We start from the raw sequence: 23171 nt of genomic DNA on the forward strand, positions 1-23171 counted from the left end.
ATGGCATTGGAGGGGTGCTCAGAAAGTCATTTGCTCCTGAAGCAAGATGTGGAAACAGGTACAGCAAGTATCATACAACACAATTCCTCATAAGCATTAGGATACTTACCTTAAGCAATAAAACATAAGCTAACATTTCAATAAGATGAGAAACTCAGAATAAAATCTTGGAGACAATCATAATTGATTTTCCTTAGCCCACGTCTCTTCTTTCACCACAAGATTTCCCTGTTGATCTTATCCATATTTCTGGTTTTAACTGTCCCAAATCTGTATCCCCAATCCTAACTTCTTTGTTGAGCTTTAAGTCTTATAATAGTCAACTGTCATCTAGACATTCCCATGTAGATGTTCCAATTTTAAGCTAAACACACCCAACACTGGATTCTAATTGCCTTACCACCCTCTCCCCAATTGTGCATCTCCTTCTTGAATTTCCTACGGGATTTAGTGGAACCACTGTACCCAAGCTGAAACATGGGAGTCTCTACATCACTTCCCACATCAAACCATTCCGCTGATTTTACCTCCCTCAATTTCTGTTGCTACTGCTGCATACCAGGACTGTAACACCTCTCACTTGGACTATTTTGAGAACCTTCTCAGTGGGCTCCCTGCTTCAAAGTTACCCACTGCATTGCAAATAAATGAAAATCTGTGGCCCTCCCCTGCTCTGAACCTTGCTATAATTCCCTACTGCACCCAGAATAAAGCTCCTTTTCCTAATCCCAGCACTCATCTGGCCTTCAATCTCCCTGTCTTTTCCAACTCCCATCCTTTTAGTGCTCATCCTTGCATCCTATTAATCTGGGGCTCCCCAGGCCTAAATAAACTGTTTGTTCAACTAAACTTAACAAATATTCAGGGTTTTGATTTTTAAACAACACAGAGTAATACTCCTTTAGATTATGTGTAAATTATAATTTCAAATTTACTATGAGTTCAAATTTACTATGAGAAATAAGCCTTAACATTTTTTTCTATTGTGGTGAAAGTCAATTTTTAAATAAGAAGTAACACTCCATTAGGACATGAGAAGGGAAAAAAGTTGTTTAAGGTCCACCATCTTGTTTTTTTTTAAATCAAGAATTGAGTTATTCTATTTCCATTCTATTCCTTCACTGCGGCGATTGTCATCAGAAGTTCTAAGCAGTTAAGGATTGTGTATAAGTTAGGATATAATCAGGGAAACAGGCACCAATCTTAATTCGGGGGCTTGGTTAGATAGGTGGTGGAAGAGCCCAGAAGCCAGAGTACGGTGAGAAAGCCGCAGACAGCCCCCAGAGGGTCCAGGTCCGAAGGATGAAGGGTGAGGGCCATGTTACCAGAGCTCAAGGTCCCCCACAGCAGGCAGAGCCATAGGTGAGATGCAGCAGCTATCAGAGATGCCGTCTGACAGGGTACAGAGGACTCCTGAGTTGAGGAGGCAGGGCTGAGAGTCTGGGAGCAGGGCTGAGTACCATAGTGGAGGGAACTACATCGAGAGAGGGCTGCAGAGGGTTCCCCTGCAGTACTGATTCCCCGCAGTTCCCCTGCAGTCTCCGGCTGAGTACTGATCAACACCTGCCTGTGAAGAAACCATCCGAGGCCAGGGCAAGAACCACATGAAAGGATTAGAGGGCACAATCTCCAAAGCTCACACAAAACCCTACGGAGAGCTAGGGTTTCTTCCCTCCCTCCCTCCCTCTCATCCTCCACCTGGGCCTCTCACCAGTCTGGTGGTTACCAGCTTTGGCTGGAATGACTGGGAACACCCCGAGAGAGTCTGATGTAATTGGTCTAAGTGCAGGATGAGCATTAGGAGCTTTAAAAGCTCTCCCAGTAAGTCTAATGGTTGAGTACCACTGCAGGAGGTGAACCCAGCAGACCGGGTCCTAGAAAAAGCAGCCTGTGGAAGTCTGCACCATGCCATGCAAGGTAAGGAGAGGACCTGAGAGCCGGGGGATCCAGGATCAACAAATATGGCACAAAGAGGTGGGTAGAAACAAGGAAGAGGATAGGAAGCAAAAAAAACATAAACACGCGGCTTCCCTGGTGGCGCAGTGGTTGGGAGTCCACCTGCCAATGCAGGGGACGCGGGTTCGTGCCCCGGTCCGGGAAGATCCCACATGCCACGGAGCGGCTGGGCCCGTGAGCTATGGCCGCTGAGCCTGCGCGTCTGGAGCCTGTGCTCCGCAACGGGAGAGGCCACAACAGTGAGAGGCCCACGTACCGCAAAAAAAAATAATAATAAACATGTTCCTAAATCCTTCACTGGCTGGCTCAAATTCAGCTTCCCTGATCACCCCAGCTGCAGTTTCCTCCCTCTTATAACGCTGATTGCTATTCCTCCAATGACAAAATGTTAACATGTACCACCTCCCAAGTGTTCTCAGCTGGTAGCCAGCGTCTTGCTATCTGCTCTGGGTCTTCCTGCAGTGCCCACCAGGAAAGTCTGTATGTTCCTCCACTTGCTAATTGCATCATGCACTTCCTTCTTTCCCTAACTGACTGGCTAGCTCATTTGGATACTTAGCTACTATTAAGTAGTAATTAATGGCTAATAATGGTTAATATATTACCCCTTCCAGATAGCATTTGCATGACAAAACTGACTTTAAGAATTTCAGGGCAGTCAGAGTTGCTTGAGTAGATTTTTGTGTGTCCCTTAAAATGTAAATAAATTTGAATCACATAACATAGGTGATGGCCTAATATTGAATAGTAATGATTTACAAATTTACAAATGATTAATTGCAAAGTATTTTGATCACAACCCTACTCATGGCTGCTGAAACATTCAGTAAGGTGAATATAGCCTAAAAATACATTTATATCTCTAGTTAAAGAAATCTAGTCATCGTCATTACATAAATTAGCCTGGAAATATGCTTGTTGTAAATTCCAAAGTCTTGAGGTTTCAAATCAAAAGACATTTACTTTTTTTAGTGGAAATAGTAAACATTATCTTATTTGCCTGAGAAAGCCACTTTCCAAAGAGGACAAAACCCAAGGTCAAAATCAGAAATCATTTACTCTGTGTGTGTGTGTGTGCGCATGTGTTTAGACTGATAGGTTTTTCCCTGAAAAACTGAGCCCAAACTGCAAAAATGTTGTAATAGTAAATGGTTCAAAATTGGACATGCTGTTTTAAAAATTGTGTCTTTATTATGAATCTATATAAAAATTTGTGACAATCCACTTTTGACTCTATCAGAATAGTTACAATCTTTGTGGTAGTGCTGACTCCTGGAAACAAACTCCCATAAGACAGTCACAGAATACCGAAAAACATGCGTGCATACATAAGGGCCAGACAGATATCTCCTTATGATCCTACAAGGAAAACATAAAGACTGAATTCATACAAAGATGATTTCTCTTCATCAACTAATGCATAATATTCTTCCAGTGAAAAGTTCAAACTTCCATCACTACATTTTTAAACCCCCAAATCTCAACCACCACTAACTGGGCTCCAAAAACTCTCACCAAAAGAAACATATCCATTCTACCTGAATACGTGGGCATAATCTCACTACAACTATCAGAATCTTCTAAACGCAGTTAATACATTTTAATGGACAGAATAAAAATCCCAAAGAGGTAAATGACCACAAACTGATGGAATCCCAGTAGGCTTTTGGGAGCAACAATGCGACAAGAGCTTTCTTCTTCCATCACATCATTAGAGAAGAAAAAAAAAGATGCTTTTGTACGTAAAACTAGAAAATTAAGGTTAAGTGAGCAACTGGTTTTTACGTAATGAGTAACTTGTAATACTTAGGAAAGAAAACACAAGTGCAAGTTCATGTAATTACCAAAATTAATAGTAAACCCACTAGGATGTTATCATGAAGGTATATACCTCAGACAAAAAGCAAAGACAGAAAAGAAACTACTTTTCTTAGCATGTAAGAAGAATCTAACAATTTCTTTGAAAATAAAACCTATATACGTACTCTGTACTGAGTCAACATTCAATTAACACTATTTAGTGATTAAATCATGATAAATCATGATAAATGGCTGTGGTTTTTAAACACACTATTAGCTGAGGCGAGATCCTGCTCATACCAACAACCAAGCTGAAGAAATTCATCACTGTGAGTCGGATTCATCAAGGTCAATCCACACAGCTCAGAGAATGTAAACATGACCTGGACAAGGTTAAAGGACATCCCCAGCCGTTAATATTACAAGGCTCTTTTCTGATTGGTCCCAATGAGTGTGCCTCGGGGACTCTGTGTCTCTGGGAACTGCCCATACAGTGCCTGACTTTGTTTGTGACAACAAAGGGGTCAAAGATTTGAGAAACAGAAGGAACAGCACACAGCCTCCCAAAGCAAAACCAAACCAAACAAGGAAAAACACTCACAACTGTATGGGGAAAAGAATGATTCTAGGTTGAAACTTCACATTAGAAAATACTTTCTTCAGTTAGTCAAAGGGAAATTAAAGGAAAAAAGATCCATGTTTCTCAAAGCTTGTATCTATTTCTCCTTTGTAATTTCTCATGGAAACAGCAGATTAAAAGATTACCACATACACACAAACACACACAGTTGCTTTCTTTTAGTTATGGCAACTTCAAATTTTAGGGACAGACATGCCATACTTTTCTATGAGGTAAGAATGCTTAAGTGTACCTGGCTCTACATTTTAGAGCCAACAGCAAAGCAGAAAGACTTATAAAGAGCAAGGTACTGTTCAAACAACTTCAGACAAACATTAATGGTGAGAAACATTACACAAGAAACACTGGGCATTTATAGATTTTTTGCTTAAAAGGATTACACGGGAAATTTTAGGTAGAAGCAAGATTTTTAAATATCCCATGTCTTCATGGCAGATAAAAACACAGAGATTTATGTAATAATCAGAAAAAATTATGTAAGATTCTCTTCCACATAATATCATGGATAAGGGATGATGGTGGGTCACATCACAGCTTTACTAAATATAATGGACATCTTCATACACCATATATTCAAGGTCTTTCTGTGTCAGCAAGTGGCTGAGAATAACTGAAAGCTGAAAAAACATAATCCTCTTTATCCACTTAAGCCCCTCTTCATAAATGCCCGAGACAGGTGGTCAGACCCTTCAAGGTCCATGGAACAATACAGTTGACTAAATTGGTGTTCCTACACCTGAAAACATTTACTGTAAGATTCTCTTAGCATACAGAGCAGAAACAGCATATTTTGTTTATCTGAGATAATCCAACTAGGTTCATCACTTCCTTCCTTTTGTTTCTATTTTAAAGAGAAACAGAAATCCCCATTCCCACCCCAACCCTACCCCCAACACAAATGATAATATCCTTAAATGTGCGCAAAGGAGCTATAGACTATGAAAAGATAAAGTTCAATTGCTGAGAGGCAGCAACAGTACACATGTTCTTACCTGATGTGGCCAATCAATTCAATAAGCTTGTGACTAAAAAAATAAGCTGTCAGCTCAGACACATGGCTCAGGACTGAACAGACGCCAAAGAGGGTTGTCGTTCCATTCAGGTCCTCCAAATGCCAGTAGAGAAAGGTGAACACGAAGCCGTAACCGAAACCCATAAACCAAGCCACGAACAACACAGAGCCATACTGCACACTGCAAAGCAGCCTGATTAAGTCCCAGAAGTTGAAGGCCTGCGAGTGGCTGGTGGTGGTTGGTGTCTCCTCAGAGGATTCTGTGGAGCTGTTCCTCTCTACTGGAGGGATCTCCACCTCTTTCCCTTTATTTTCACTGTTTTTGAAGTGGTTGTAGCGGAACCGGAACTGAGTAGCGACGATCAAGGCCATGGTCATGAGAACCCCAAAGACAATGAAGACAATCTGGTAGTTCCGGTATTCAGGGGGCTTACACCCCTTCCCATTGATGAGCACGTCCACGTGGGTGTAGTCAATGCCAATGCCCACGGACAGCATCGCCAGGCCCCAGCCCAGGGAGCCCCACATGCGTTGCAGTCCATAGCGGTCTCTGTGCTTTCCCAGATACTGGAGTGTTACCGTGTCCACAATCGTGACAGAGGAGGCACTGAAAAATTCTCCTATTATGACAACTACCAAGATCACCAAGAATATAGCTTCTACTTCTTGTTGATCATAAACAAGAGTGACTTGGTCGGAAGGTAAAGATTTGGCGGTAGTGACAACAGAAGTGGTTGTCTCCCAGGTTGCATTTCCTGGGGGAGCAGAGGTTGCAGTGCTTGGGTTCATGGTCAAGTTCATAACATGGTCAGTAATTTCATCAGTCTGAGGCTGCAGAGTGGGCGCACTGGTCTTGTTTGGAGCTGTCGAGAAGATGACAGTTTCTGTGACACTGTGCCCTGCTTCTAACATCTCTGACCCATTGTAAGAAGGCAGGTTCCTTTTCTCACGAATTCCTGGTGATGTGGTAATGGAAGAGACAATGGAGGAATTCGCTGGCAGGAGAGTGAATAGGTGACCTGAACTGGTGGGATGAGCTGTTGGAGGAATCTTTGGTACACACCGCAAGGTAGCAGGTTTGACAAATCCGATGCCCAAGTTGAATAAAACCCAACACAAAAGGGAAAAGAGGAGGACAATTTTGCCTTTTTTAAAGCGATCTGCAACTACACCCCAAAAGGGGGCACTGCAGAATTCAATGAAGTATCGAATACCTACCAGCAGCCCACTCTGGCTTGGTGACATTCCCAGCTGCTTATAATACACAGGCAAAAGGGGGTAAAGAGAGCCATATGCAGAGTAAAAGAAAAAATAGAAGACCTTGGAAATTAGAAGATCATTGTTTATTTTAACGCAATGTTTCTCTATCCAGTCTATTTCCTCCTCAGGAATAGCAGCTGTTTCAGAGGGGGAGGGTGTTTCATTTGAAGGTGGTTCTGGTTCCCTGGAAATACCATTAAAAGGATCGGCAAGCACATACTTTCTCTTCTGTTCCTCTTCATCATCGGTTAAGATGGCAACTTTATCATCTGTCGCCATGGCTTATCACCACCATCAGAAAGTTGATGACCTTCAAAATTTTGGTTGTTGATCTGTAAAGTAAAATTTAAAAGAAGGCTTAGTATGAAAATGATAACATTTAGACATAGAGCTTCGTCTTGCCGGAAACTGAGGAGTTTCAAACTACAACTAAAAATAGTAATTGTGAGAGAGAACCATCACCACTTATCACTTGCAGCCATATAGTACTGCTAAAGAAAAATAGCTTTCAAAAAATCAAGTACTCGCTTTGTGGCCACTGACTGACTAATTACATCTTCTAATGACAAGTGTATAGCTCACGTTCATTCTCAATCTTTTCATTGGTTCCTAGGGAAAATGTACAAATGATAGGGATTATGTCCAAACCAAATAGAGGGAATTGAAAGTAAACAGTATTTATAGTTTCTTGGTTTTACTTTTAAAATAAATCCACTGCACTATGAAGTCCAGAATTCTTAGAAAATAAAGGTAGCTAAAACCGTTCAGTTTTTGGAGAAAAACAGAAATAAGCTCTTAACCACAACCGCAAATGTGATGAGAAAGAGGGAGCCAATTGCACGTTTGCATCTGTAGTTGGTCACTACAGCCACGCCAATGATATCCTGGTAAGGAAGTAGTCTTTATGCTGCTTATATCACATACATTTTCCAGATGTGCTTTTATAGATTGCAGTTTAAGAAAATATCAGAAAAAAAATAGCAGATAGTGGGCTTCCCTGGTGGCACAGTGGTTGAGAGTCCGCCTGCCGATGCAGGGGACACGGGTTCGTGGCCCGGTCCGGGAAGATCCCACATGCCGTGGAGTGGCTGGGCCTGTGAGCCATGGCCGCTGAGCCTGCGCGTCCGGAGCCTGTGCTCCACAACGGGAGAGGCCACAACAGTGAGAGGCCCGCATACCGCAAAAAAGAAACAAAAAAACAAACCCACAGGTAACATTACACTTAATGGTGAAAGACTGAATGCTTTTTCTCTAAGATAGGGAAGAAGGGAAGACTGTCTGGTCTCATCATTCTTATGCAACTTTGTGTTGGAAGTTCTAGCCAGTGCAATAAGAAAAGGAAACAAAAGGCATACAGATCAAAAAGGAAGAAACTGTCTCTATTTGCAGTTGGCATGACTGAATATGTAGGAAATCCCAAAAAAGCTACAAAAGCTTCTAGAAAGAAGAAATATTTCAGTATAAATTAACAAAACATGTACAGGACTGTATGCTGAAAACTACAAAATGCTGATAAAAGAAATTAAAAATTTAAATAAATGGAGAACCATACCATGTTCATGGGGTGGAACACTCAACACAGTAAAGACTTCAATTATCCTCAAATTTATATACAGTTTTAACACAGTCCCTATCAAAATCCCAACAAGATTTTTTTGTGGATATAGGTGAGATTACTCTAAAATTTATCTGAAAAGGAAAGGGAACTAGAATAGCTAAAGCAATTTTGAAAAAGAAGATTTATTACTTAGCCACATACTAATCACCACTATGTGGTACTGGTGGAAGAACAGACACATAGATCAATGGAACAGAACAGAGAGCCCAGGAATAAATCCACACAAATATGTCCAAGTGATATTTGACAACGATGCAAACACAATTCGATGGGAGAAAGATAAAAAACTTTTCAACAAATAGTGCTGGTGCAATTAGTCATCAATAGGCAAAAAATGAATGTCAACCTAAGTCTCATACCTTATATGAATACTCACTCAAAATGGATTCATGGATTTAAATGTAAAACTGTAAAACTTTTAGGAAAAAAAAAACCTAGGAGAAAATCTTCAGGTTCTAGTGCTAGGCAAACGGTTCTTAGACTTAACACCAAAAGCATGACTCAAAAAAGGAAAAAATGAACAATTAGACTTTATCAAAATTTAAAACTTTTGCTCTGTGAAAGGCTCTATTAAAAGAATGAAAAAACAAGCTATAAACTGTGAGAAAATATTTGCAAGCCACATATTCAACAAAGGGCTAGTATCTAGAATATGTAAAGAATTCTCAAAACGCAACAGAAAATATACCAAACAATCCACTTAGAAAACAGACAAGACATGAAGAGACATTTCACCAAAGAGAATATACAGGATATACAGATGCAAATAAACACACGAAAAGATGTTCATTGTCATTAACCGTTAGGAAAATGTAAATTAAAAACATGATACATCACTATACACCTATAAGAATAGCTAAAGTAAAAATAGTAACACCACCGAATTCTGACAAGGATAAAGAGAAACTAAATCCCTCATACACTGCTGCTGGGGATGTAAAATGGTACAGCCACTCTGCTAAGCAGTTCGGCAGTTTCTTATAAATCCAAACACGTGACTATCACGTGACCCAGCAACTGCACTTCTGGGCAGTTATCCCAGAGAACTGAAAACTTATTTTCACACAAAAACCTGTACACAAATGTTTACAGCATCTTTATCTGTAATAGCCAAAAATTGGAAGTAACTCAGATGTCCTTCATGGATGAATGGTTAAACAAACTGGTACCTCCGTACCATGGGAAATTGTTCAGCAATCAAAAGGAATAAATGACTGACACATACAATAACCTGATTGAATCTCCAGAGAATTATAAAGAGTGAAAAAAGCCAATCTCAAAAGATTATCCACTGTATGATTCCATTCATATATCATTCTCAGACTGACAAAATTATTTAAATGGAGAACATATAAGTGATTGTCAGGGGTTCAGTAGGGAGTAGAGGGTGGGAGGAAAGTGGAGGCGGCTACAAAAGGGCAACATGAGGGATCTGGTGGTGATAAAAATGTTCTGTATCTTGACTGTATCAATGTCAGTATCCTAGTTGTGCTATTATACTAAAGTTTTGCAAGATGTTACCACTGGGGGAAAGTGGGTACTGGATAAATGGGCTATCTCTGTATTATTTCTTACAACTGTATGTGAATCTATAATTATCTCAGAATAAAAAAGATTAATTAAAAAAATTCAAGATCGTAATTACCCTTGGGTGAGGGAGTAGCTAGAAGGAGTTCTGGGGTCCTGATAATTTGGGGGTTTTGGGGTTTTTGTTTTTATCTGGACCTTTATTAAATGGAAGTATTCACGTTATAAAAAGTCAGTGAATTATATCATTTTTCAACAACAAAAAAAGAACTTAAAATACGAAGCGAAAAAGAAAAGAGATGAAACTAGGAGAGAAAAGACAAGACAAATATAGGATCACCCAGAAAGTCAAGTACCTAAAAAACAGGAACTCCAAGAGAAAAATAGAGAAAATTGAGAGATGGGAATCTTTTTGATTCAAGAAAATTTCTCAGAACTGAAAGATATATGAGTTGTCTGAAATGACCAGAGTACTTAACACAGTGGATAAAATACATCCAAGCCAAAGTACATCATCAAGCTTTCAGAGAACATTAGAACAAACAGACGACCCTACAAACTTTCAGAGAATAAAATGTGTCACATACTAAGGATCAGGGACCACAATGGCTTCAGATATCTCAACAGCAACACTGGAAGCTGTACTCAACCCAATTATCATTCAAGTTTATAGGTAAAAGAAAGACATTTCACATATGCAATTTCTCAAAAAAAATGTACCTCTCATATACCCTTTCTCAGGTTGTGCACTGCCAAAACAAGGGAATAAAACAAGAGAGAGTAAGACATGGAATTTAGAAAATAAGAGAACTAACATAGGAGAGAGGCAAAGGGAATACGGCATGCTGGTGACTGGAGATCCCAGGATGACACAAAAGGCGGCCACTGCAGCTGGGTCAGGTGTGCAGGCTCCAGGAGAGGCTTTGTCAGCAAAGTGACACCGGCAGAATGCCAATACATCTGAATGTCCTAAGAGGAAACTTAGACCACTGGTGAAGAGCTTAGGGATGAATTACTGGTAAGTTTAGAGAAAGGTAAACAAAACACTACAAGAAAACAAAAAGTTGCACAAGAAAAGAAAAATAGCCATAGTTTACTACATGTCTCAGCTTCGATCACATAGTCATACTAATGTAAGTAAGGGCTACTGAACTAACCAAAATTGCCACGTAACTATATGGGGAAGATAGGGAAATGAGAAGGCTGAAGGGGCACAGAGAGCCGGGGCAGCGTGGGAGTAACTCTGTATCTTCCATAGTGGGAAGACAACAGATAATGCCTACATTTAAAAATCATGAATTAAGAATACAAGCTTTTTATTTCAAAATGCACTGGTGAATATCAAAATAATCACCTTAAAGACAGAGAATGTAGTTGCCTCTGGGAGGGAAAATGAGGAGGGATGTCATAGAAGTCTGATTTAAAAAAAAAAGAAACAAGTCTTGTAAACTTGCTAATTTTTTTTAAAAAAGCTTTGTACATGCATAACTCACCTCAAAAATAAAAATCAAAGCTAAAAAAGAAATATGCAGTCACATGGGCTTTGTCTTGGTACAAGATAATCAAAAGCAGCTGCTAGTATCTTTCTATCAGACTAAAAATAGTTTTCAGAATTGTACAGAAGGAATGCTGACTGCATGAATTCTTGTCAGGTGGCTTTTATTTAATTATCCTCCATAAATCAACTGCTGCTTCTATAACAAGTAGGTCAGAGAAGGACACAAAGTTACCTTTAAAAAGCATAATTCCCAAATTGTTCAAGTGATGATGAAGAACTGAATCAACCTCCAAATGCTGATTCAAAGCTGCAAAATATATTACATTAGGAGGTTGATTTAAACCTTGATGAGTGACTTCCCCTAAACCATTCTTTCCTCTCCAAATGATTCAAATGATTTTTAATTATCAGAAGTTACGCAAAGTTTCTCTTGTTAACATGAGTCCAGAGGTTAAGTAGTTGTCAAAATATCAACAAATGCAAAGTAGTGAAGAAAATGTTCCTGTAATATGGCATTCAGTACCTTTTATATGAATGTCACATTCAGTAACTTCTATATGAATTTCAAATCTAAAAATACAAACAAACAAAAACTTTTAGTTTCACCTCTGGACATTAGTGTTTAGACTCAATATTTTCAGGTCATATTTAGATACTGATAAAAAGGAACTGAAATAAGCACATTGTGAACATAGAAACAAAATAAAGTATAACTACAGTCATCTGTGTAATCAAAGGATCAGAGACAAAAAAGAAACAAATGAACCCCCCAAAAACCTCTGCATTTTAATAAAATTAAAATATGTCCCAAAGCAGGGCATGCTTTGGATGACTTAGATTACATTTAATTTGCCATAAGGATTGATAGAGTAAGTATAAGGAGAAGTTAGAGTATTTACATGCTGTATGAAGTACTTAACCTGTTTACAAATCTAGGGGAGACTTTTTTTATTTAATAGTCCACCAACATGAACCCATTAAGCTAATATTTTGTTTTAAACTTCTGAATCTTAAAGATTTTTTTAAAGAAACTTTAAAAAACAGAGAAGACATTTCAAATTATAAACAGAAATAAATCTATGAATTGCTCTAGAAAAATCTATATTACAGGTTTGCAGTTAATCCTACTTGGATAAGAAGGGCTTTTGTCTGTTTTTTAGAAAAGCTTTCTCACTTGGTACTCTCTAATGATAGTAATAAACATCATTACTGTGAACATATATAACACAGCCTTTTAAAACCTGGAAGGGCATTCATTCTACTGGTACCTACACTGAGTCATTAAAAAATAGTAGGTAGGGCTTCCCTGGTGGCGCAGTGGTTGAGAGTCCCCCTGCCGATGCAGGGTATATGGGTTCGTGCCCCGGTCCGGGAAGATCCCACATGCCGTGGAGCGGCTGGGCCCGTGGGCCATGGCCGCCGGGCCTGCGCGTCGTAACCTGTGCTCCGCAACGGGAGAGGCCACAACAGTGAGGGGCCCGTGTACCGTGCAAAAAAAAAAAAAAAATTAAAAAAAAATAGCAGGTATTTCTGAATTATTGATGAGGGGTGATGAAATCATTCTTGCTAAAATTGATAGCTTTCTTCATTAAATATTTAAATTAAAGCTGCTCAAAAATACATTGAGTTATCCATAAATACATGAGTATGGAAATGGATTCAACTTTTGAAGAAAGAAAATCTTAAACCTGAATATATTACTTGGAATAATAATTGCCAAAGGTCAGATCTGCCAACGCTATAATAATGTGTGCTCTAATGTATCAGTGACATAACTGCCAGTGATGGAGAGGAAACAATCCCTGGATTACACAGAAGGGACATTCCTCCTGGCACCACAGCTATCAACACGATGTTGCCCAGAGACCAGGACTGAAGCTGCAAAATAGGGAACTCCACTTCCTGAACCCTCAGAGCTAGCTCTACCCTGTCAACTCTTACTGACCACTCTCTATGCCTCTGAGCAATGTGAATCCCAGAGCAGAACTCTAATCACTGCTGCGATGTATTCCCAACATAGACATACAGAAGCTCCTCTAAATGAGCCTTCGCATCCTGGTATTTACATACTGTACTGTGAACATTCAGTTCAACCCCCAGCATTTTCCAGAATAGAGCTTTCCTCAGAGGCACAGTGCTCAATTTCAATTCCAACAGATCTTTTCTCAATAAGGATTGCTTTAGCATCCGCTACACATTTAGCCAATGTCATGAAAAAGAAATATAAGGTTGGTTTTACAACAGTTACACATGCTACAAGGCCATTAAGGTGTGCAAAGGTGAATGACTATTTTGGAATCTTCCTCTTCCTTTTGGAGCATTCTGACGTGGCTCCTTTATGGCTACATCAAACTGTGAAAGAATCAAACTAGCTCTAGTTTTGTCAGCCCCGATTCTCTGGAGTCCAGTTTGAGCTCTGCGGACACTCCGTGCTACACCCACAGGCTCCCCACAGCTGCTAGCGACAGCATTCCACTTGGACTGAGACTCTTCCCAGAACCCAGAACCTGCTGTCCTTGTCATTCTTTTTTCTTTTTTTTTTTTTTTTTGCGGTACGCGGGCCTCTCACTCTGTGGCCTCTCCCGTTGCGGAGCACAGGCTCCGGACGCGCAGGCTCAGCGGCCATGGCTCACGGCACTGCGCCACCAGGAAAGCCCTCCCTGTCATTCCTGATGGACCTTTCCCAGGCTCACAGCAAAACTTGTCTGCTAGGTGACAAACTGATCCATACAGTGGTTAATTCACAGCCTGTGGTTGTCCCGCTTGGACATTTTTGTATTTTAATAAGAGTTTTCAGTGGGCTATATTATTCTCACTATTATTACTAACTACACCACCTCAACACTTAAACAACGCTTGCTATGGGCTTAAAATGTACTAACTCATTATTCCTCACAACAGTTCTCTGGGGTAAACATGATTACTTTCCTCACTTTACAGATGAGGAAACTGAGGCACAAAGAAGGTAAATAATTACCCCAACGTCACATAGGGAATACGCAGCAGAGCTGGGATTCAAATCCAGACACTCTGTGCTCTTAGCAGGTACTGCCTGTCAACCCACTGTGCCACTACTAGACAAAGAGGTCTTGGGCCTCAAAGACTTTATAGTTGACAAGGTGAGCCCAAAACACAAGGAAGATTTAAATGACAAGTCAGAGGAATTATACAAGAGAAGTCACAGAACACTGCATAATTAAGCAAAAATGTTACTGATAACAGCGGTGCTTCTGGAGCTCACAGTAGAGAGTCCAAGCTCCAGATGGGAGTTGTCAAGAGAATGCGGGGGGCTTCCCTGGTGGCGCAGTGGTTGAGAGTCCGCCTGCTGATGCAGGGGACATGGGTTTGTGCCCTGGTCCGGGAAGATCCCACATGCCACGGAGCGGCTGGGCCCCTGAGCCATGGCCGCTGAGCCTGCACATCCGGAGCCTGTGCTCCGCAACGGGAGAGGCTACAACAGTGTGAGGCCCACATACGGCAAAAACAAAAACAAAAACAAACAAACAAAAAAGAGAATGAGGGACTTAACTTGAACCTTGAAAGATGTGTACGATTTGCCTTAGACAAAGGATGGAAAAACTACTCCAGGATGCGGGAAAGAAAAGACAGCAAGAGATCCTTACAAGGTTAATACTGCGGCTGAAGGGCAAACGAGGCTGGCAAACAGCAATAGATTACAGATGCCCTCAAGTATCAAGCTGAGGGATGACTGGGTAAAACACAAAATACTACATTAGAGACTTATAGTGAAGATAAAGACATGCTTTTCTTTTTTTAATCCCACAGGCATGAATTTAACACCAACCATTAGATGGGATGCATGCTTGGTGATCAATAATTCAAATGGTGTAAAGACGCAGTCCCTGCTATCAAATCCAGTGGAGAGAGATAGGCAGGGGTCTCTCCACAACCATAACCTGCTGTGCCAAATGTTAAAATAGGTGCAAGCACGGGTGACACAGGAGTCTCTGGGGTGGGGCCTTAAGGGGAGCCTTAGCAGATGAGTAAGCGTAACCCACAAAGGAGGACCACGGGAAGTGCTGATCAAGAAAGGCCTTCTGCACGATGCCAAGGGGTTCCTGAGTCGGGAGTGAGAGACTGGCCGAGATTGGGATCCTAGCTCGGCCACTGTCGAGTTCTGTGGCCTTGGGAAAGCTTTTAACTTCTCTAAGTCTTACTCTTCCTCATATACAAAATAAGGAACATAATAATATTTTTCCGTTAGGGTAGCCGTGAGGATGAAAAAGGATAATGTGTGTTGAGCTCTTAGCACAGTGCCTGATACGTAAGAATTTGTGCATATTATGTATTTTGAGTATAATGGGGAGCCTCCAAAGAGAACTGAACGGGAGAGTAGAAGGACCACATCTGTATTTTACAAAGATCATTATAGCTTCAGTGTGGAAAATAGATTGGCAGGGTTCTGCCACTGCAACCTCTACTAAGGATTCCCTAACATCTGACCTTCTATTTTAGTGTAACACTAATTGCAAATACTGATATCCTGTGATGGAATCATTTTAGACAGTACTTTATGAACTGAATCTAAGGCAATTTTTTATAACATCTGGAAATAGAATAAACTTGCAGTATTTTCCTAACTCCTTCCTCTACTTCTGAAAATTACTCCCACACCTGAGCTGTTGCATGATGTAGGGGTAATTTTATTGCTCTTTTTATAGATATTTCCTGTTTGCCCAACTAGATTATAAACTCTTGGAGGGAGGAATCCAGTACTTAGCATACTGCCCTTTACTCTTGTAAGCTCTCAATAAATATTGGCTATTTTTGACAAATACCTGATGGCAAAATACACATAAGATTTTACTAAAGCTTAAGGTGACAGACATTAATTTTAGGAAGTGCAGAGAGAAGTCTCAGTTGCTCTCCTGGCTTTGACAAAGCACTGCCACTTTGAGCCTCCCTTTCCTCATTGTAAAATGGAGATTAAAAACACAAACCAAAAAAAGAAAAAAGAAAAAATAAATAAATAAAAACACAAACCAGAGTCAATTAACTCTCAGAGGGGTTCTAGGGTTAAATGAAATAATGTATGAAAAAGCATTTTTCTAACTCAAAAGCAACATAGCAACATTGCAACATTCGGTGGTTGTGGTGGCTGTGATTTCATTCCAGGGTATGATATTTCATTACAATGCTGGGCCTTATTTTGCAATCACTCCAAAAGCATTCTTCCCAAGTGTTCTCGTAATCCCTGGCACCACCCTTGAACCCCGGAACCCAGATAGCCTTTTATCCATCACAGCTCATGAATTTACATCCATATCCATTTCCATGACCACAGCCTAGCTGGGAGGTGGGATGGGTGCACAGGCTTATTAGAGAACACATTGTTGGATTATGGACTAGAATGATAATTAAGTATCCATGGCAAGAAATAACTATTCATTTAAAATATAGCCCCCTGGGACTGAGTGAACTGATGAGGATGATTATAATTTTTGTGACTTTCTGTTTGAATAATAATAAAAAAATCCCACAAGGACTCAGAGGCAAAAAATATACAAATCAATTTTCACTGCAAAGTAAAGGAGCTGCTACAGTGGAGGATTACTGGACTGAATGTCAATATTATGACATAGTGTGAGTGTGTTTCCTGTTTGGTAATCGCAATCATTGTTGCTTTTGTTGTGGTCATCCATTTACAAGGCTTGGTGTCAGTTTATTTATCTCTTGTAAAAATAAAATACAGTGTGTGTGTGTGTGTGTGTGTGTGTGTGTGTGTGTGTGTGTGTGAAAAAATAAAAATAAAAAAACAATCAGGTGTCTTTGGGCAAGTTATGTTACCACTCAGGTCAGTGTCCGCACCTGTAAAGTGGGAACAGGGGCACAAGCCCAGCCTATTTTACTGGGCGATTAAGAGGATTGATTGTGCTTAGAAAGGGTGTCATGTCATAACTAAGAGAGTGAGCACTAGAGGCTGAAAGGTCAGTTTTGAAGCAATTACTAGCCACATGGCTTTGGCCAGGTTTCTAACCTCTTCACCTCTTAGGTTTTACATTTATAAATCTGTAAATCTCGTCCGCACTAAACTCTTGGGATTGCTGTAAGGAATAGATTAAAAAAATGCATGTGACAGGTTAATAGGGCTGGTACATGGTAAGCTCTTAATAAATGGTAACTTTAAGAAAAAAATTAAAAAATAAAATATAGCCCCCTGGGACTTCCCTGGTGGTCCAGTGGTTAAGACTCTGCGCTCCCAATGCAGGGGGCCCGGGTTGCATCCTTGGTCAGGGAACTAGATCCCGCGTGCCTGTGCCACAACTAAGACCTGGCACCACCAAGTAAATAAATATTTAAAATTTTAAAAAATATAGCCCCCTTAGGAACACTTTAATTATATCTGTAACATAATAAATGTGAAAGAAAGGAGATGAAGCCCACTCTAATATATTTCCCTTCACCTACTAAGATGGTAAAAAGAACAAATTATTTTCATGGGGGGTGGGGTGGGAGCGCAGGGGCGTGGCATAGACTTTAACCCTAAATGTGGTTTTAGTAATAAAAGCCAAGGGGGTTTTCACTTTCACTTTGTGGAAGACACACTTAAATGTCAATAAAAAATTTGTAATGTAGGTCCTTAGACCTTATCAACCATCATGGAAGCAGATTTCTATTTATTCGTTTTAGGTTTTTGATTAAATATTGTGCCAAAAGCTTATAGTATAAATTTGAAGCAGGCCCCCGAACCTCATTTCCTTCTACCTCTCAAATAAACTTCCTAATACTACCAAATGTCAAATAGATAGCTAGTGGGAAGCTGCCGCAGAGGGGTGGGATAGGGAGGGTGGGAGGGAGAGGCAAGAAGGAGGAGATAAGGGGATATATGTATATGTATAGCTGATTCACTTTGTTATAAAGCAGAAAGTAACACACCATTGTAAAGCAATTATACTCCAATAAAGATATTAAAAAATAAATAAATAAAACAAGCCCAGTGTGAGGAACAAGTAACAGTTCACAGAACAGCATGGAAGAAAAAGTTTTTTTTAAATATATTTATATCTTGTTTCTCCAACTAAAAAAAAAAAATCCAATAGGTGTTGAAAATAGGAAGTAAAATAATTGAATATGCTGCTGCTGACACTCTGCATTTATTTGTCAAGAAGGAAAACCATGTAAGGATTTAAGGGGGCCACAGAAACTTTGTAAAAATAGAACCAGTGCACAGTCATCTCTCTCTAAACCAAAATCAATAGCCAGACACGGCAATGAAATTGTTTGTTTAAAATCACCAAACTCCTGAACAGCCGGGTTTCCAATATTCATTGTACTTCAATTGCTGAAGCTTAGAAACCATTTCCCCATTGAAATAATCTTACAAATAGGGGTGGTACTCAGATTACTGAACCAAGAGTGCTAACCTCAGTGTTACAAAGCTCATAACTTTTAAATTGGGGAAAATTCTTTCTACTTTTCAATCTGGAATGCCGGCAACAGGTCTCGAAAGACAAGCCCACCCAGAGCTTCCCTACCCACTCCCCTCCAGCCATGAGCCACAGAAGTGGGCATGGACTCACCGGCCACTGGCTTCCTCCAGGGCAACAGTTCTAGCCTGTGGGAGCCGTGGAGTTACCGCCAGTGGTCTTTGAAAGCACTGAATAAACGTGTCATACATACATGTTCCACTCATTTTCAAATGTATATTGATGCTACCATCATACATCTATTTCTCTAATAAATGTTTATGCAATTCCTATTAGCTTTCCAACATTATGCAGTTTCTTAGATTGGGAACCCTACAAGTGCAATTATTTTCATGTGGGAGCCTGAGAACTATGCCAGCATTGCAGCGGTGTCTTCAAACACCTTCTAGGTAATAGAACAGGTACCAGGTTAGAAGAGGAGAGAAAGAGGGAAGGCTGGAACCTGGTCAGCACGGGCACAGGCCACAGTGAAAGCAGAAGCCACAGCAAGTCAACTCTTGTCATTTGAAAACTGTCTCTATTATCAAATTATTTACTATTTTAATGATTATAAACACAATTTTTGTTTCTTTGCCAAGAAGCTAACACAGAAAAATCTTAGCTTTTCTTTTTCTTTTCTTATCTTTTCGAAGTATAAAACAAAGACTTTTTTAAAGATTGATATTGAAAGCTACGTTATTTACTTAAAGTTTCAGATTTTCCGCTATAAATTATTGTGTGCTATACTTGAGAAGCAATTTATACAGAATATATATGAGTAAAAAAGAAATTAAAATTCTATTAAAATGTTTTTTGGTTTATTTTTAAACCTAGTTATGTGAATGCTTGTTCTATACACACAGACACATATTCAATTTTTTTTTCAAATCTTTTCAGAAAAGGACTTGGGCAAATACAACTAGTATAGGACTATGGGTCCAAAATCTAAAAATACTAGGAACACATGAAAAGTAGGCTGTGGAAAAATAAGAATTATAATGAGAAATAAAAATACAACTCCAGGTATTGGTACTATAACACTGGGTTAGAGCACCAGTACACGTATTATGTATGTAAAATAATGCTATATTTATAATGGGTGCTTGATAAATGCTTATTCAATAAAAGACTGGTATTATTATGTAGTTATTCTGGCACTATTAGACACTGAGAAACTTAAGAGGCTTGAAGAGTATACAGTCTATAAGACAAGGCATTCTAAACAGAAATTTATAGGTGTTTCTTTCTCACACATATCTTTTACGAGTTTACAATCTAGACGAAAATACAGACCTCAAAGTTTAGGATACATTCTTCTATAGACATGCAGCTACCGTCAATGGCTTTTCTTTATACCCCCTAAGCACACTACAGTCTAAAATAATCATTTATATCCTAAGCACATTCCAGCATATGTAATCTAAAATTATCTTGTTTCTTATGCTGTTAGGACTCTGATAAATTGAGGGGTACCAAGTGCTATCAGTTTCTTTCAGAAAAAGATTTATTACCTCACCCATTAAAGAAACGAGATACTTCAATAAACATGCCATACTAATATTTTTGAAAATGAAAATGTTCAATGCTGGTAAAGATGAAGATCGATAGTCACCCTCTTTAACTGAGAGTAGAAGTACAGTCTTTCTAGAAGGCAAGGATTTAAGCGGATGGATGTTTATCATAATGATCAAAACTGAAACAAAGTGAGCAACCAGTAATAGAAACAGTTAAATAAATTATGGTATGTCCACATGAGAGAAAAACAGGATGGAAAAACTGAAGTTAATTAACAGAACTTAAATAGAATTAATAGAATATGGGGAAATGCTCATGATCTGTGCACTGCATTAAGTGAAAAAAAGCAAGACACAAACCTGTATGTATTGTAAGAGTTTATATTTGTAAATCTATGTACTTCATACAAAATATACTTTAGAAAAAGATATGAAAACAATAACAAAATATTACTAGGGGTTATCTCTCAGAAGTAAAATTAGGAGTTACTTTAATTTTTTCTTAGACTTGACTGGATTTTTCTCCAATGAGCATATATCACTTTTTTTTTTTTTTTTTTTTTTTTTTTTTTTTGCGGTATGCGGGCTTCTCACTGCTGTGGCCTCTCCCGTTGCAGAGCACAGGCTCCGAATGCGCAGGCTCAGCGGCCATGGCGCACGGACCCAGCCGCTCCGCGGCATGTGGGATCTTCCCGGACCGGGGCACGAACCCGTGTCCCCTGCATCGGCAGGTGGACTCTCAACCACTGCGCCACCAGGGAAGCCCCATATATCACTTTTAAAATATATATTTGGGACTTCCTTGGTGGCACAGTGGTTAAGAATCTGCCTGCCAATGCAGGGAACACAGGATCGAGCCCTGGTCCGGGAAGATCCCACATGCTGCGGAGCAACTAAGCCCGTGGGCCACAACTACTGAGCCCGCGCACCTAGAGCCCACGTGCCACAACAAAGAAAAGCCACCACAATGAGAAGCCCATGCACCACAATGAAGAGTAGGCCCTGGACTTCCCTGGTGGCGCAGTGGTTGAGAGTCCACCTGCCGATGCAGGGGACACAGGTTCGTGCCCCGGTCCGGGAGCATCCCACATGCCGCGGAGAGGCTGGGCCCGTGAGCCATGGCCACGGAGCCTGTGCTCCGCAACGGGAGAGGTCACAACAATGAGAGGCCCACGTACAGCAAAAAAAAAAAAAAAAAAAAAAAAAGAGTAGGCCCCGCTCGCCGCAACTAGAGAAAGCCCGTGCGCAGCAACGAAGACCCAACGCTGCCAAAAAATAAATGTTTTTGAAAAAATAATAAAATAAATAAATAAAACACATATTTTAAAGGCATTATTTGAAATACAAGGTATCTGAGTGATAACTGGGACACCCTTGACCCAGTAGTTCCTGAAAGGTCACCTGGAGTTGCTCAGTTGAAGTCCGTCTATCCTTGTGCTGATCCTGCTTACTGGTAGGAACAAGCGAAAGGGCCAGTTACAAGAGCTCTGAGATACTCTTAGAGATATTACACCTTCAAAACACAGGGAACCTCATTAATGGGAAATAAAATTTTAAAGTGTATCATTTTTACCCCTTTGATACTCTTTTATTCAAACTCCCTCATAAAGGTGAATGTGGGGTCCATCTGTTCATTAGTTAAACACAATTCCACAGAAAGCATTTTGAAATAGAAGAAAGAAGGCACCTCACAACAGCTACAGAAGCATGGCTATGGTGGATCATATCAGTGCACTTCTTTAAAAGTCATAGATAGTGTCCACATCGCTCTGTATGGTTCTGCTTTAAGTGTTCAGTGTGGGGCTTTGGGGCTTGGCTCTGTTGAGAAAGGCCTTATTTACGTTGGGCCAAGTGTGTTCTAACTTAACCTTGGGCCTAAAAAAGCCCAGAGCAGTTATAAGAGAAGAATTCGCCACATGGCTCACAGGGACTCACTCCTCCTCTGTTCTGGGGCTCAGAGTTCCCCTGGGAGTCCTGGACTCCGCTGCTCCATTTCCGCTCTTCACCCCACAGTGGCCACGCGGGGAAAGTGGAGTGGGGGGCACCCAGGTCTCTCTACAGAACCACGCGGGGAGTTACTACTAGCCTAGGCTTCTCGCGCACTTTCACCGGGCACAACTAACCCACAAATCAGGTTTGTTGAGACAACACCAGTTCCTCTTTCCAGTTCCCCTTTTATCCCCAACAAATCCACATCAGAGCTCCCTCGGCCACTGCTAACTCATAACGTCCCGTCTCCCTCTCCCCCAAGTTCCACTCTTGGTCTCACATCAAAACATTTCCTCAGAGTCATTCAAAGCTGGACTTCCCTGTTTTCTACTTGCACATCATTCCCTGAATTTGTCTCCCGTACTCAAACACAGGCCAGAACAAATGTCAAAAAAGATGTCTCGGCCATCCTTTACTCAATCCTCTTTTATATCTCTGGAATACGGTTTTTGTAAGAGCCTAGATTTCTTCCCATCTTCGCCCCATTCTCCCCCATTCCTAAATACAGCAGGACCACCAGGTCACAAGGTAATACAGGCCAGTCATTCACATTTCCAAACCTTAACATCTCTTCAACACAATCATCAGCACATCTATGGCTCAGCCATATTCACATTACAGTGGACAAAAGCAGATGAAAGCTACTTTTAATACACAACATTTGGGGTATTTTTTGTCGGTGCTGGGGTAGGGGTGTGTGTGTGTGTGTTTGCGTGCTATTTAGAGCCACAAACTAGCAACCAGAGTTGCAATAGCTATAGCAGACATATTAATATATAGGTTCAAAGTTTAGGTGTTCCACATTTTTTATTTGTTTTGGTTTGGTTTAGTTTTCTATTGGGCTCAGCGTCAAATAAATCAATATCTTAGCAAATGGCTCTGATAGTTTCCAAAAGCTACCCAGCCAAGTAACTCAATTTAAACAATGCC

General features: G+C 40.3%; 1 protein-coding gene across 1 annotated transcript in view; it reads right to left on the reverse strand.

Moving 5' to 3' along the window:
• The window catches only part of MFSD6 (major facilitator superfamily domain containing 6), a gene marked incomplete at its 3' end in the record, with an annotated part of 74895 nt that overhangs the window by 47535 nt on the left and 4189 nt on the right, over positions 1 to 23171 (reverse strand). Inside the window, exon 2 of the mRNA XM_079710052.1 lies at positions 5389 to 7000. Within this exon, the coding sequence (XP_079566178.1) occupies positions 5389 to 6947 (1559 nt within the window). The 5' untranslated portion in view covers positions 6948 to 7000. The remainder of the gene's footprint in view (positions 1 to 5388; positions 7001 to 23171) is intronic.

This window comes from Hyperoodon ampullatus, assembly GCF_949752795.1.
Source record: "Hyperoodon ampullatus genome assembly, chromosome: 8".
NCBI classification, from domain to species: Eukaryota; Metazoa; Chordata; class Mammalia; order Artiodactyla; family Ziphiidae; genus Hyperoodon; species Hyperoodon ampullatus.